Source organism: Chelonoidis abingdonii, chromosome 11 (assembly GCF_003597395.2).
Source record: "Chelonoidis abingdonii isolate Lonesome George chromosome 11, CheloAbing_2.0, whole genome shotgun sequence".
In the NCBI taxonomy this organism is placed as follows: domain Eukaryota; kingdom Metazoa; phylum Chordata; order Testudines; family Testudinidae; genus Chelonoidis; species Chelonoidis abingdonii.
Genome location: NC_133779.1, coordinates 48,581,140 through 48,595,857, shown reverse-complemented (window position 1 = coordinate 48,595,857; position 14,718 = coordinate 48,581,140). Strand labels below are relative to the sequence as shown.

The 14,718-nt window shown below is 49.8% G+C and overlaps 1 protein-coding gene across 1 annotated transcript; it reads right to left on the bottom strand.

The window, feature by feature from the left end:
- Positions 1 to 5,980: 5,980 nt before the first annotated feature.
- On the bottom strand, positions 5,981 to 13,243 carry TMEM79 (transmembrane protein 79). The gene is made up of 4 exons (XM_032792149.2): positions 13,163 to 13,243; positions 10,094 to 11,033; positions 8,767 to 8,980; positions 5,981 to 7,391 (listed from the first exon to the last, which is right to left on the bottom strand). Exons 2-4 carry the CDS (start codon positions 10,896 to 10,898, stop codon positions 7,172 to 7,174), a joined length of 1,239 nt encoding a protein of 412 aa, XP_032648040.1. The 5' UTR covers positions 10,899 to 11,033; positions 13,163 to 13,243; the 3' UTR covers positions 5,981 to 7,171.
- Positions 13,244 to 14,718: the final 1,475 nt, after the last annotated feature.

Here is a 14,718-nt window from a genome sequence, read left to right as displayed (position 1 = left end):
TCAGCCCAGGAGCATTCCCCGGGTCAGGCGCCCCGCCGCGGACGGCAGCCCAAGGGGGCACCAATCAGGTCAGGGGAGCCACGAGCGGAGCCCGACAGCCCAGGGCGCCCCGGGTAAGGGAGCTGCTGCGGCGGACGAGCCCAGAGACTTCCCCCGGTCAGGGCGGCCCCGCGGTGGCCGGCAGCCCAGGGCAGCCCCTGGTGTCGGGCACTTCCCCGCGCCAGCCAGGGACCCACGGGTCCTCAGCGTAGTTCTGGTGGAGGTGGAGGAAGAAGAGGACTCCACACTCATGCATTGGGCAAGAATAAGCAAGTGTTCCCACAGGGTCGCTCAGGTGGCCTGTTGCTCCTTCCCCTTGGTCCTTGGCTGGTCCCTGCTCCTGCTCCCCTTGTTGCTGGACGGCTGGAGGAACAGCAGCTGAGACAATGAGTGCCCAGTGCCCCAGGACCCTGACCATCCCCCACAGGCCTGAGCCTAGCGTCTGGCCAGTACCTTCTGAGCTTGGAACCCTCCCCATGTCCCAGCCCTGACCCAGCTCGAGACTCTAGATCGCTCTGAAGCTGGAACCCCTGACCCCATCCGCCCAACAGCCTGGACCCAAGCTCTTGAGCACGTCTCTGGAGTGGAACCTGACCGTATCTCCATAATCCTGAGCCCAGCCCTGTGGGGGGAACTGAACCAGAGCCCAGCTCGCCACCCGCTTGGTACCAACCATCACATCACCAGCAATGCCACTATGTAATGCAAATGTCTACCAACATTACACTTTATGTTTTTAAATATTGTATTTAGTTCTATTTTCAATTAATTACAAATTATTCTTGTGAATGTATTCACTGATTTTAATTTCTATACATAGATTACTTAGTTATTGCAAATTTTTATGGGAAGGGGACCAGATTTTGCTTTGCAGGCCCCTGAGTCATTGGCGCCGTCTTGATTTTAAGCTGTGCTGTTGTTTGCCTGAACAAGCAGGTAAGCTGTAGTGCCGGTGAGCTTGCCTGAAAAGGTTACGGTACGGTATGTCTCGCATGGGGGATCTGCCTTCGTCAAATAGCCGGTGAGGGTGAAAGTGAGTTCCGAGGACGACGAATGGGGGGACGGGGACCGCACCCAGGGTGTTGGGGAAATCATGCAGAAGAGCATGATATTTGTTTGAGTTTTCTCTTCCTCATGGGGCTGTGCTCCACTTGATGCAGGGCGGCAGTCTCAGGCTCGAGAGCTCTAGGACAGAAACCTTGCCTCAGTTTGTAAGATTTGTAGTGAACCATACCGGCTCGAGTCTGACGCTACCTATCAACGCAGAGTGACCAAGAAGCAGTCAAAAGTTGGGATGGGACTGTTTAGGTAGATTAGTCCTATGCTCTTGTTTGCTGAGCCAGTTGATAGAGCACACTGAATGCTAGTCTCAGTATTCTTATTGATGTTGTTTATGGAGTAAAATTGGCATGTTATCGAGGGTAGTGCCTCGTGAAGGACAGTCTTTCGGTTTATGTATTCCAGCATTTGTCTTAGGTCTTTCTTGGGGGAGAGCTTTTTCAATCTGCATTATTGGGTGACATCTATTGTGCTTGTAGAATCTATGAAGGACAATTACTTACAGGGATCATTCTTGCATACATACGAGTTGATGCAAAGGTCTTACCAAAAAACCTTTTTGTTCCAAGTTATTTTGTTTACCTCTTGTTTTGTGGTATGACTAATGTTTGGATCGCATAACCAGCGAAAAACTTCAGGCAAAGAATTTGTATATGTGATGCCATATAATTCACTTGGAAGGAACAAGAGTTTGCTTGTTGGGGCCGCAGAAGGTCGAACGCAGCCTTTTGGAGGAAAACATTGTAGATGCAGTTGAAATATGTGGAGGAAGTTGGATGTACGGCACTTTTTGAAGCAGATCAGTCACGTATTAGAAGATAGAGGAAAGTAAGTTCAAATTAGAGAAGATAATGACGAACCTATTATGATCCGAAAGAAATTCAAAGATAGTAAACTTTTACTTTGCAGTCATTGACACAGCAATACATTCGTTGAGAACAGATTCACTTGATGCAGAAAATTCGTTCGAGTATTTGGTTTTGAATGATGTGTTTACAGTGTTGCAAAATAAAAACACCAAAGCTAATTATGGAACATGGCTCATTTGACATCTGAGAGGAGAAGCTTTGTGGCTTATACATAGTGGAAGGATCCAAAGATATTCGATGCTGTTGCTTGTAGCGTGATTGCAAGCGTATTGCAAGATGAGTCCAAAGGAGTCATCACTGCAAGATGCTATTTTGAACATTCAATTATGGGAACATAGCAATGACTGCGTCTTGACGAGAAAGTGAGGTAATATTACCACGGAAAGCTCAGCGTCCAACATTGTTAGGTCATATAAGGTGCCACAGGATTCTCTGTGCTTAAGCTGACAGTATAGTGTCCCTAAACAGTTATTGTCTCTTCGCGTCTCTTGACTTCCCTCGCATGTTCTGTGGCCAGTGGGGTGAGCGAGTTCTACGAAGTCAAGTGATAAAAAGTAGATGCGAAAATAAAATGGTGAATACAAAGACTTGTTGGGCTATCTACCTTGTCACTAGAACATGACATTGCTCACAGCATTGACTTGGAGGAAATTGTTTCTAAATTTGCTAAACTTAAAGCGCGGAAACATAAATTCTAAACTATAACATGTTACTCTGTGACCGTGTACTGTGTATAATGTATGTGATTTTGGGGGGGGGGCGGGGCGGGGCGCAAGATGGAAGTTTTGCCTAGGGCACAAAATATCCTTGCACCGGCCCTGCCAAAGGGCACTGGGGGAACATTGCGTGGGACACTCAGGACTGGTGGATGTACTACTCTGGGCTGGGCGATGGGCTAGCTGGGTCCAAACAGGTGTTTTCCATCTCTGGGCTGCCTTTCAGATTTGGAAAATGCAGGGTCACCTCGGAGGAGGATTCGTCACCCACACATCTCTTGGTGTTATTATTATTTATTGCAGTAGCACCTCAGGAGCCATCATGGAGCAAGAGCCCATGGTGCTCCGTACACACTGAACCAAAGACCGCTCCCTGCCCCAAAGAATAACACTTGTCTCCCTCTCCAGACGTGGTCTGTCTATTGCATTCTCCATAGATCAACTTCACTTTGTCCTAGATCTCTGATTCCATTGTCACCTTCCTTATCTGCTCCAGCTCCAGACATACAAGGAGTTCACCTCCAACCCTACGCTTCTGGCCTCTTCTCACACTCACTCTGCTGCCTGTGGCGTTTGGAATGTTACCAGACTCCAGACCTGCCTCATTCATGGCATAATCACTTCTCGTCTCACTTATTGCAATCTGACTTGAATAGCCTTCAATCCCTGCTTCGTCGTGCTGTGACTGGCATGCCCCGTCACTGCAGGAAGTTGGGCCGTTTCATCACCATCCTCCATTGATCAGCCTTGGCTTCCTATCCATCTCTTGCTCCAGTTTAGAACCAGATTTCCTGTCTTTCAAAACTCTGTGGATTCACTTCACCCCTCCTCATTGGCCCTGAATACAACCACTCCCTCTGCTTCTCTGATTTCCATCCAGCTTCTCCAACTTACTCTTCCAAGACCCATCCACCTACTTCCCAATCCAATCAGATAAGAATTTTTGACCCAACCTCATCTCTTACCAAAAATCACCAAAGCATTCTGTTTGTTTGTTTTTTAAGACCAGCGCTGAGCAACGTACCCTCTGAAAATTAGGTCCCTTTTGTGGTGTATTGAAAACAGTGGCTGAAATTAGAAACTATCACTTTAAGTGAAAGGGTTTTCCTGGGTTTGCTTGCAGGCTAGAGGAGTCTTGAGTGAAGCATTTGAGCAGAGTTGCTGGTAAAGAACCAGCTTAAAGCAAGGTGGGCTGAACTGCTTCTCGCTGCCTTAAGGAGCAGCCTGCTTTCTCTCTCTCTGTTTTTGTGTGTTATTGTTCTGAATTCTAAGACATAAAGTTGTGTTACATTGCAACCTTCCAGTATCAGTACTTTATGTTTCTATGTAACTTTTCTGTGTATGTGCTGTGAACATAACCCCTTTATGGTGTTTCAAGGTGGACAGCCAAAATCAGTAGGCAGTCTTGAAAATCTTATGTAATGTTGTTTGCTAAGCCATAACTAGCCTAAAGGGCAACACAAGGAGGGATGGGAAACCCATGGGAAAGGTTTTATTCACGCGCTTTGCACATAAAGATGATAAAATTGTACCGAACGCTGAGTACTCGGACATGGATCTGGTTTACACCTTGCACTGTATTTAGCAAAAGTGGTTACCAAAACCAAAAAAACCCATAACACCCCTCCCCCCGAAACAACACAACAGCCATCAGGTTAAAAAAATCTATTTAGAAACACTAAACATTGCCTGATGAGAAGAGTAAAACTGGAAGGTAGAAAGTAGAATTGAACCCCGCAAATTCTCTGTCTCCTAGCTGGCAGCAGTCCCTGTCACAGTCCCCAGGGTACATCACTCCTGACAGAAGCAAGGACAGCGAGCACAAGGGACTGTGCACAGATGCTTTGCTTGGTTGGGGGCCACATGCTGCAAAACTGTGTAGTCCAAGCCTCCTTTTCCTTACATCCCCCCGCCCCCATGCTGCTCTCTGCAAATGAGTTTTTTGGAAGGAAGGTGATGGCTAATGGAGGCCTGGCTGCCTGGGAGGTGCCAGGATGTCAATCGTAGACCTTTAAAGCCAGAACTATATTAATAATAATCCCTAGCTTTTCTATGGCCCTGTACATCAGCCAATCTCAAAATGCTTTACAAGAGAGGTCAGGAGCATGATCCCCATTTTACAGATGGGGAAACTGAGGCACAGAGCGGGGGCATAACTGGCCCAAGATCACCCAACAGGCCCGTGGCAAAGGCCGGAGTAGGACCTAGATCTCCTGAGTCCCAGTGCAGTCCACTAGACCACACTGCCTCCCTGACCTCCTGTATAACCCAGGCCTGAAAATGTCATCAGGTGCTTCCTGCAGCAAGCCCATAGTTTCTGGTTGAGCTAGAGTATCTCTGTCTCAGCTATCCAGGCCTGATTTAAAGACTTCAAGTGATGCAGACTTCACCATGTCCCCACTGGCTAATTTGGCCCTAGTGCTGTAGAGGTTAAAAGAAAGAATGTGTATACAAGTAAACAAAACATGAGTGGATTCACATTTTCAGAAACCACTAGGGGAGTTCTGAGACAACTGCAGGGACAATAAACAGTTCACCCTATTCCCCAGGGTAGGGAGGAGTCTAGCAGGACGGACTACGCCCAGCATGATGGTTGCAAAAGACTTTAAGTAACGCCCACTCCAGCCCGGGGGTAAGTAAAAGAAAGTGACCCGATACCAATCAATCCTGATCCACCCACTGATGAAACTTGTTCTTCCACTTGCCGGGGGAAGCTGTTTACTGATTCTGCATGTCCCCTGTGCCCTCCATCCATTGTTTGCCTTGTAGTGTTTCACAACCAAAAGGAAAATAGCCCCAGCTGTTAGCCTCAGAGATGGCCGCACCCCACCAAAATCAATACACAATCCGGAAGCCCATACATCATTCTGGCCTAAGAACCCTTGCTGCTGCACACGTTCCTGTTGACAAGGACGAGTCAAACCCAGTCCCACCCCGGAAAATGGGTGAAAACACTGGCAGCTTATTCCAGTCTAGAGAGACAAAGGTACGTCTATAGGATCGGCGAGTAGTGTTCGATGTATTGGGGATCGATTTATCGCATCTTGTCTGGATGCGATAAATCGATCCGCTAATCGACGCCCGTACTCCACCTCGTAGGAGGAGTAAGTGCAGTCGATGGGGGCGCCGCAGCAGTGGACTTGCCGCCGTGAAGACGGCCAGGTAAGTCAAACTAAGATACTTCGACTTCAGCTACGCTATTTGCGTAGCTGAAGTTGCGTATCTTAGTTCGAAACAGCCCCCGCCAGTGTAGACCAGCCCAAAGTATGCGAGGCAATATCTTGTCTCTCACCAACAGAAGTTGGTCCAATACACCAGCTTCCCAGCTGCACAGAGTTCTTCAGATCTGAGGACCCCAGTGTCACAGGTAAATACAAGGTGGAACAGAAGTAGTTAATGCATATTTCAAGGGACCATTCAAGGAGACGTGGCCCGTTAACTTTGCTAGACAATAAAAATCATGGACTGAAGAGAGATGCTGAATTTATGGATCATGTGAACAAGCTGAAACCCACTAATAACTCCGTCTTCCCCCTTCCTTTCCTCCCTAAGACTGGAGGGTTGTTAACAGGCCCCTTCACCTTGAATGGTCCCTTGAAATATGTTATGTTCCACCTTGAATTTAGCTGTGACACTCAGAGTAGGCCAGTTCTACACGACCAACCTGTGTTGGGATAACTACCTCGCTCAGGGTGTGAAAAATCCACACTCCCTGAGCAACAATTATACTGACCTAACTGCCCCCTGTCCATGCAGACAGCACCATGTCCACGGGAGAGCTTCTCCCGCTGACATAGATTCTGCCACTCACAGAGGTGGGGTTTTTATGCTGACTGAGAGCTCTCTCCCACCCGCATAGAACGTCTTCACCTGCACAGCACGTATAGACATCCCCCTAGTCTGTTAGCCTGGCTCCGACTGAGCTAAGAGCCTGATCTCACTGCCTTTATCAGTGCAGTTAGTGAGGCTTATCAGAGAAGTCCTTTTTTATGAGCAAGCATCTTTCTTCTCCTTGAAATTTGCAGGCTCCTTAGTGGGGACTGTTGCGCCATGATCTAATTATCCAAGAGCACCTGCCTTAGAATGGTCAGAAGAAAGGATGATTGGAATTATAAATACCTAGTTGAGGTCTGGATCAAGTTAAAGGGAGGACTGAATTAACCCTTTGAAGCCAGCTGATCAGGTTAGCTGGGGGAATTCAATTGCTTGATTGATTCCAGTAGGAGGCGCTGTTGGGCCCATGTTTTCACGCATGGACAGGTCTGTGTTTGGCCACTAACTTCAGCACTTAAGGCTTGGGATTCAGAGCCTGCGCCAGGTGGAGCTGGAGTTGGGGGTTGCTCAGCGCTTCTGCAAACCAGCCCATTGGGCATCGGGGCACTCGCGCTGAAATATGGGTGCCCCGGACGAGCCCCCCATCCGGGCTCTGTTCATCGCCATCAAATCCATCTCCTTGCTGCCAAGCATCCGAGCCCCTTGTCCTGTCCTTTACCCCCAGTATCTCGGCTTGGGTGGGGCGGCCCGGCTCTGCTTCTCCGACGGCGTGTCCTGCTTGCTGTTGGCGGCAGTGGCGAACATGTTCTCGGGCTCCAGGATGAACATGCTGTAGAGGTTCCACAGGACCATGGTCAGCAGGGGCAGGAAGGTCAGGCCGAAGCCGAAGCTGCGGAAAGAGCGACCCATGGCGTAAGCCAGCCAGTACAGCATCCTGCGGAAGAGATTATCAGGATACAAGGCCTGAGTGCCCGAGGAACACACTGCTCGAGGGCAGGGCTGGTGGACCTCGGAGGATTTGGGACCACGTTGCTGGTTTAAAGCTCCGGTCTTGTCTTTGTGCCACTCATGGGAAGCCATCCCGCAGCTGCCCAGAGTCAAAGCTGGCAGGATGGATGACCTCCAGGGAAAGCCAGGGTGCTGCAGGGAGTATGGTGGCCCATTCGCTAAGAGGTGCTCCTCCCTTCGCGTCAGTATGGACGCCAGCGTGGCACTAGGGGAAACCAGTGCCTCAAGTGAGGGAAACTCTCCTTGGGATCAGTGCTTAATTTTAACAAAAGAGGCGCCAGGACTTAAGCATCTAGGCCAGGGGTTCTCAAACTGGAGGTCAGGACCCCTCAGGAGGTCACAAGGTTATTACCTGGGGGGTCACGAGCTGTCAGCCTCCTCCCCAAACCCCACTTTGCCGTCAGCATTTATAATGGTATTAAATATATTTTAAAGTGTTTTTAATGTATAAGGGGGGCCGCACTCAGAGGCTTGCTACATGAAAGGAGTCACCAGCACAAAACTTTGAGAACTCCTGATTTAGGGGCTGGGCTCAAGCAAATTTTTTGCAGTCATAATGGATGCAGCAAGCCCAGAGGTGCCAGGGCTGTGAACTGCCAGGCCCAAAGGGGCTGGGGCTCTGAAATGCCACTCCCAGAGGTGCCGGGGTTGTGAACTGCCAGGCCCAGAGGGGCTGGGGATCAGCCCTAGCAAGCCCTGGCCCAAATTAAGCCCTGGTACTGATCCCACTGCTGCAGTGTGCTTCTAAGGAGTTGGGTGGGTGATGGAATCGGTGACACTCTTCCCTCTGAGTTCGGGTGACTCCAGCACCCCAGCGTGAAGTTAGGGGGCTCAGTGCTGAGCCCTATTCCCTAGCGTGGGGCATGAGAAGAGGGAGTGACCCAGTAGGGGGCGCACTCTCCTCTGAGTCAGCATGGACTCCAATCCGCCAGCACTAGGGGGCACTGTGCTGTTGGACGCGCCATCTTTGGATGAGACTTAAAACCATTATGCTGGACTTCCAGTGGTCTTTAAAGACCCCTGGTGCTTTCCAAATGAGTGGGGGAGGCACAGTATTAACCTCCGAGTCCTGGCTAAATATTGACAGGACCCAAGCTCTCCTGTCCCCTGGATGAAGGAGCGAACTCTAGGCATGCCAATATGTTCCCCCAGCATGAAATTAACGGAAGGTCCAAAGAACCCACTTCCCCGTCATGATCCTAGTTCTGCTCTGGGCTTAGACTCATTGCTCTCAGCTCGTGGTCCATTTAAACGTAGCCTGGGGAGGGGTCTTACGCCATGCGGGAGGGGAGCGAGCTTACCGTGAGATGGCGAACAGCCCCGTGAGCAATGGGATGAGTTTCAGGGCTTCCTGAGGGAGGTAGGTGGCCAGCACAGCAATGTTGAAGAAGTAGAGGATGAAGAGGTAGACGGACTGGGAAACGTAGCTCCGGTGGATCTCCACCTCCCTGCGCAGCTCCCCAAAGGGCTGCACTGAGGAGAAACAGAGGCGGGAGACCCCGTACACGATCAGACCTGGGGGGATTGGAGAGAGAGAACTGAGTGGGGGACAGGGTTCTCCGGATGGACGCAAGAAGCGATGGGTGGAGACCGGGACTGGGGCATAGCTACCGCTGGGGAGTGCTAGGCTTTGTGAACGCTCTAGGTGTGATAGTGACAGAGCCATGCCGCTGTAGCTCCATAATGTAGATGCCGATGGAAGGAGTTTCTCCATCATGGTAGTTAATCCACCTCTCTGAGAGGCAGGAGCTCGGTTGATGGAAGAATTCCTCTGTTGACCGAGCAGCATCTACCCTGGTGGTTAGGTCGGCATAACTACGCTGCGTGGGGGTGTGAAAGAATCACACATAGGTGATGTAGCGAGACCTAAATTTTAAGTGTAGACCTGTCCTTAGTGTCGGGCTAGCAAAGAGTGCCCTGCCATCTTTGATGTATTTCTTTTCACAACCCTCCCGTGTGAGGCAGGGCAGTGCTGTTATCCCCATTGTGTAGGTGGGAAACTGAGGCACAGCAAGAGTCAGTGACTTGCCCGAGTCACACAGGGCAGGGAATTTAACCTAGAGTACCAGATAGCAACCTAACCACTGGATCTTAAGAACATAAGAACGGCCACACTGGGTCAGAGCAAAGGTCCATCTAGCCCAATATCCTGTCTTCCGACAGTGGCCAATGCCAGGTGCTTCAGAGGGAATGAACGGAACAGGGAATCATCAAGTGATCCATCCCCATCCTCCTTCCTGCCTCTCATGCTCAGCCTGATGACCTGCACAGAAGGAGTGCATGGCCCAGTCATTCTTGGCCTCTCAACTGAGCCTCTCAGCCAGGGGGCTGGTTAGTGATGTTCACATTGGTAGTTTGGCAGATATGATCACTAGACATTGGGCTGGGACCCACCCAACTTGTTTCATGTCAGCCCCCAAGCAGCCATCGGATGGGAATGACTGTCGGTCACTCCTGGGTAGGCCATGAGCCAACTCTCCAGGGGTGCTGAGTGCCCTACAGCTCTCTGCTGACTCCAGTGGGAATGGCGAGCGGTCAGCTCTTCTGAAGAGTCAGTCCCCATCCCTGGAGCCAGCCGGTCTGCCTCTCAGAGCCAGAACACTCCCCAAATCGCCCGGCTCCGCTCACCTAGGATGATGGGAAAGGTGCCGAACACTCCACAGCGAAGGGTGTAGACCAGCCGGGCACTCATAGTTGGCATCAGGGGGGCGTCGAAGGGCAGGAAGACGTAGGCCCCGTACACGAAGCAGGGGAAGATGATCATGGCCCCAATCATGGAGGCCACAGCCTTGAGGTTGGCAGAGCTGCAGTCCTGGCATTGGAGGCACTGTAGCTTCTTGGAAAGTGGTTTGGTTTGGCCGTCGTCATAGCCAGCTGGCTCGTCGTAGTGTGTGGGGTAGCTCAGGGGGCCGTGGGTCAGGAAGGCCAGCTTCTCGGGGTTGCCGTTCTCCTTCTCACAGCACACGATGGCCTCCTCCTCCAGCTGCTGCTGCTTCTTCTTCCAGTCGCTGCCCCCTGCCGAGCCTCGGCACCCGGGGGCCTTCTCGATACAGTGGGGATTGATGGGGATGAAAACATGCGCAGCCACCTCAGGCATCCTGTTGCCTTCCTCCTCCTCCTGCAGAAGGGAAGAGCCGAGGAAAACCTCCTCCTCTCCAGTAGGCCCCGGCTCGGGACCCATGTGGCTCCCCTCGGGGCTTGGCCTCTTCTCTGTCTCAGATGCCTTGCGGGATGGGGTGGTGGGCTCCGTGCCCACCTCACTCATGGAAGAGTGCCCGGACTGGTCCCAAGGCAGAGTAGCATCAGGGTCTCCTGGCTTCTTGTCTTGGACACTGCTGCAGGTCACCTTCTGCACTGGAGGCTCCAGAGCCTCCTTTCTCAGCTCCACCAGTGCCACATTCTCTGTGTGAGCCCCGGGGTCAGCAGCTGCCATCTTCGCCCTTCAGGGTACTTCCAGCTGACAGACCCTGAGGGAGGCTGGCTTTGTGGTGGTACAGGGCAATAGAATTTATCGCCTATTTAAGGGTGCAGAGTCTAGTTGCTGTCCTCTGTCATCGCTGTTCTCCACCTACAGAGGGACAAAGAACATATACAATGAGATACCAATAAGTAGGGCCTGTAGATCACCCTTCCCAAGCGGCCAACGCCCCTCACAAGCCCGACCATTAATCAACACTTCCAAGATATTGTTATCCCTCCTTTATAAGCTGTGGACATCAAGAGAAGTGGGGCAATTAATCCAAAGTCACACAGCAAATTGGTAGCAGAGCTGGGAACAGAACACAAGAGTCCTGGGTCCCAGTCACCCTCCTGCCCCTGTTGTAACCACCAAATTATGTTTCCTCCAAAGCTAAAAGAAAGCCCAAGAGTCCTGACTCCCAGGCGTCTGTTCTAACCACTAGATCAAGCTGCTTCCAGCTGAAGTTGGTGGAATTGCTCTGGAATTATACCAGTGTCACTGAGCTCAGTTAAACACGATTCTATTTGTTATTAAGATGATTAAACCTAGGGGATGAAACAGCTGCTGAAAAAAACCCACAGGATCAGTTTCTATGGAGCTCTAGGAGAGGGTTAAATAATAGATATACTCTGAGCAAAATCCCACATCCAAACACTCCTATAAACTCTGGGCATGCCTCGATCTAGAACAGAATTGACAGCTTGTCTACACTTGAAAGTTAATTCAGATTAAGGTTGGGTGTGAATGTACGGCCCAATAGCTATTCCAGAATAACTCCATGAGTGCACAAACACTTAACGGCTACTCCTGGAGCGATAATGGGATGAATTTTCAAAAACACCCAATCCAAACTCTTCATAGATTTTGGATCAGAACTTTGTGCCTTCCTTCCGCTAGACTGAACCTAAATGTTGGATCCAAAACATTTCTGCAGTTGGGATCTGCATTAGAGTGCTGGGGCTGGTCCCTCATTGGCTGAACCAAAAGACCCCTGAATGTTGGGAACAGAGATGCAAATTTTGGGGTTCAGGACGGCAATGAAAAAAGCAGGGCTTGATTTTCAGGAGGGGTGAGTTCTGGCAGAACCCATCCCATTTGCCGGGGCTCTGTGTCTTTGAAAATCAGGCTCGTCAATCCTTGCAGGGACCTGTCAGCTTACCTGGAGGGATATTTATTACACTGGTGGTGAGTGAAACTGCTCAGTGTGTCGTTGAGATGCACACACCTTGCAAAATTCTCCAGAGGGAGCGGCATGAACACTGATCGACAAGAACTGGGAGGCACCTCTCAACTGCAGGCCTGCACAGCATATGGCAGGCCAACAGCTACAATACCACTGAGTCATAAAGGGAAGCCCAGAAGGGACCACCAGATCTTCTAGTCTGACCTGTATCTCACAGGCCACCAACACCACCCAACAACCGAAATGAGATTGAAGTATAACAGCCCTCAGGAGTCTAGATTATGATGTTCCACAGGCAGAGACTAGGGAGAACCCTGCAATGTTAATCACTCTTAAAACATGGAGGCAAATATGGGGACTATTGGCAATGCCTCCTGGATTGGCTGAGATCTGTCAACTAGGATAGTTAATTTATTCAGCCGCACCTTGCACTCCCCACCAGCAGACTCACTGCACTCATGAGGGATCCCGGGGAGTGACGGAGGGGGCAGATTCCCAGCCGGTGTCTCGTCAGTTTCTCTCCATTAAAGCAGCTGAGGATCTGGCCCTGTTGATTTTAAAGAGATGTAGGAGTGTGCCCACATGGGGCTCAATATAGGATGGGGGATTAAGAGCCACTTGTGAGGCCCTCGTTAAGTGGTTGCCAAAGTCTTAGAGGTGATGGGGAGAGGGGGTCAAAGAAGTTACAGATAACGTGTTGACGTGTATCTCACACACCTAATAATAATCCCTAGCTCTTACATAGCACATTTCATCCAGACATCTCGAAACACTTTACAAAAGCGGGCAGTAGCACTGTCCCCACTTTGCAGATGGGGAAACCGAGGCACAGAGCGGTGACATGAGTTGCCCAAGGTCACGCTACATCCCAGTGGGAGAGCCAGGTCTCCAGAATCTGTCTGTCTGTTCCCCCCATCCCCTGCCCCCCCCCCCCACACACACAACCTGCAAAACTCCCTGCACCCATCTGCAGAACAACCCCTCCACTCAACCATACTTCAAGAGAAAATGAATAAAGTAAAGCAGAGATCTGTTTCTCTGCTGGGCTGCTTACTCAGAAAGCAGACTGGGTTCAGCCGGGCCATAGGGAAGCGGAGCAGTTTTGCAGATGGCTGTTCCTGGTTGAGAATGTTTCTTTCCTCTGCCTGGACTTCAAACCTGTTCAAGGTGTGGCTGGAATTAAAGGGGCAGAGGCAGCTTTGCGTCACCCGACATGTGCTGAAACAGCCAGCAGAAAAGGCTGTTCCCAAAGGTTGTGTGTGTGTGTGTGTGTTGTGCATGTGTAGTGTGTGCATGTCTGTGTGTTGGGTATGTGTGTGTGGTGTGCTCATGTGTTTGTGTGTTTGTGTGGCACGTGCTTTGTTTGCATGTTTGTGTGGTCCACACGTGTTGCGTGTGCATGTTTGTGTGATTTGCGTTTGTGCATTATTATTCCTGTTATTAGCATGGTGGTGTATACTTCTGTTGTGAAAGCAGGTATGTGTGGTGTGTAGATGTGTTGTGTTATGCATTCAGGCTGGTGTGTTGTGTTTTCCTGTTCCTGTGTATGTAATTGCATTGTTTGAACTTTGCACATGTATCCTTGAGGTGTGTGCATTGCGTGCAAACTGATTTATTTGGTGCATTTGCAGTGTGCAGATATGCGGCATATGCTGAATGGTGGATGTGTGTATGTAAGTATGGTGTGTATTTAAGTGTGGCGCACGTGCATATGTTGTGTATGTAATAGGTATGGGGGGCATGTGTGGAATGTGGTGTCTGCATGGGTGTGTCTGTGTGTATACAAGCATGGTGGGATGAAAACATAATGTGTGACTATGATGCCTACGTGCGTCTGCTGGCGTGTGTGGCTCCGTCTATGGTGAAATATAAACTCTGTGTGTGTATGTGTAGGCTCATGTAAGTGATGTCAGGATAAGTGCTGACCCGAGCACCAGAATCTTAGATCAATATTTAGTTTGCAATATGTACAAACTCCTGGATTGGACAATGGTTTGGATGATTAATTTGCATGGCGTAAGAAAACCAGCAAGCTGCCCTGGATAGTTGTGTTCATTGGGATAACTCACAGACCCTGGAGGAGGAGAGAAGCGGTTAAAACATATCCACAGCCACTTCTTCAAGCAAACACTCCAAGATTCATTTTCATGTTGAGCAATTTAGTGAAATGAAACGAGAGAACAGAGCTAACATGGCTCCTGATTATACTAGCCACCTTCCCCCCAAAACACAATCCACAATCAGATTATGTTTAGGATCTAATTACAGAAATTAATGTCTGTAATTAAATATCCCAGAAAAGAAAGATAATTCTGAATTAAGGAAGAGACACTCAGCTTCACTCTCTCCATCACATCACAGCGCTGCCCAGTGGGCGGGGATCTGGACTTTACTCAGAATGTGCTGCGCCTGTTGATTCAAACTATGAACATAATCTAAACATATGTTTGAATTCTGTTCTCTTAGGTCTCACATCCAAACACTGATCTACTCTGAGCCTACTGTCTTTAGAAGGGTTACGTGGCTTACAATACGAGGTGGATTTCCTAAGGATTAATTATATTATGTATTTCAGTTGAACTTGGGATCTCCACTGAAATCAAGACCCTG

Bases quoted from the DNA above. Each gene is read 5' to 3' on its own strand.
- TMEM79 (XM_032792149.2), bottom strand. From the start codon at position 10,898: ATGGCAGCTGCTGACCCCGGGGCTCACACAGAGAATGTGGCACTGGTG. The intron at 8,981-10,093 runs GTGAGCGGAGCC...CAATCCCCCCAG, and splicing joins CACCTTTCCCATCATCCTAG to GTCTGATCGTGTACGGGGTC. The intron at 7,392-8,766 runs GTAAGCTCGCTC...TCTCTTCCGCAG, and splicing joins GGGCTGTTCGCCATCTCACG to GATGCTGTACTGGCTGGCTT.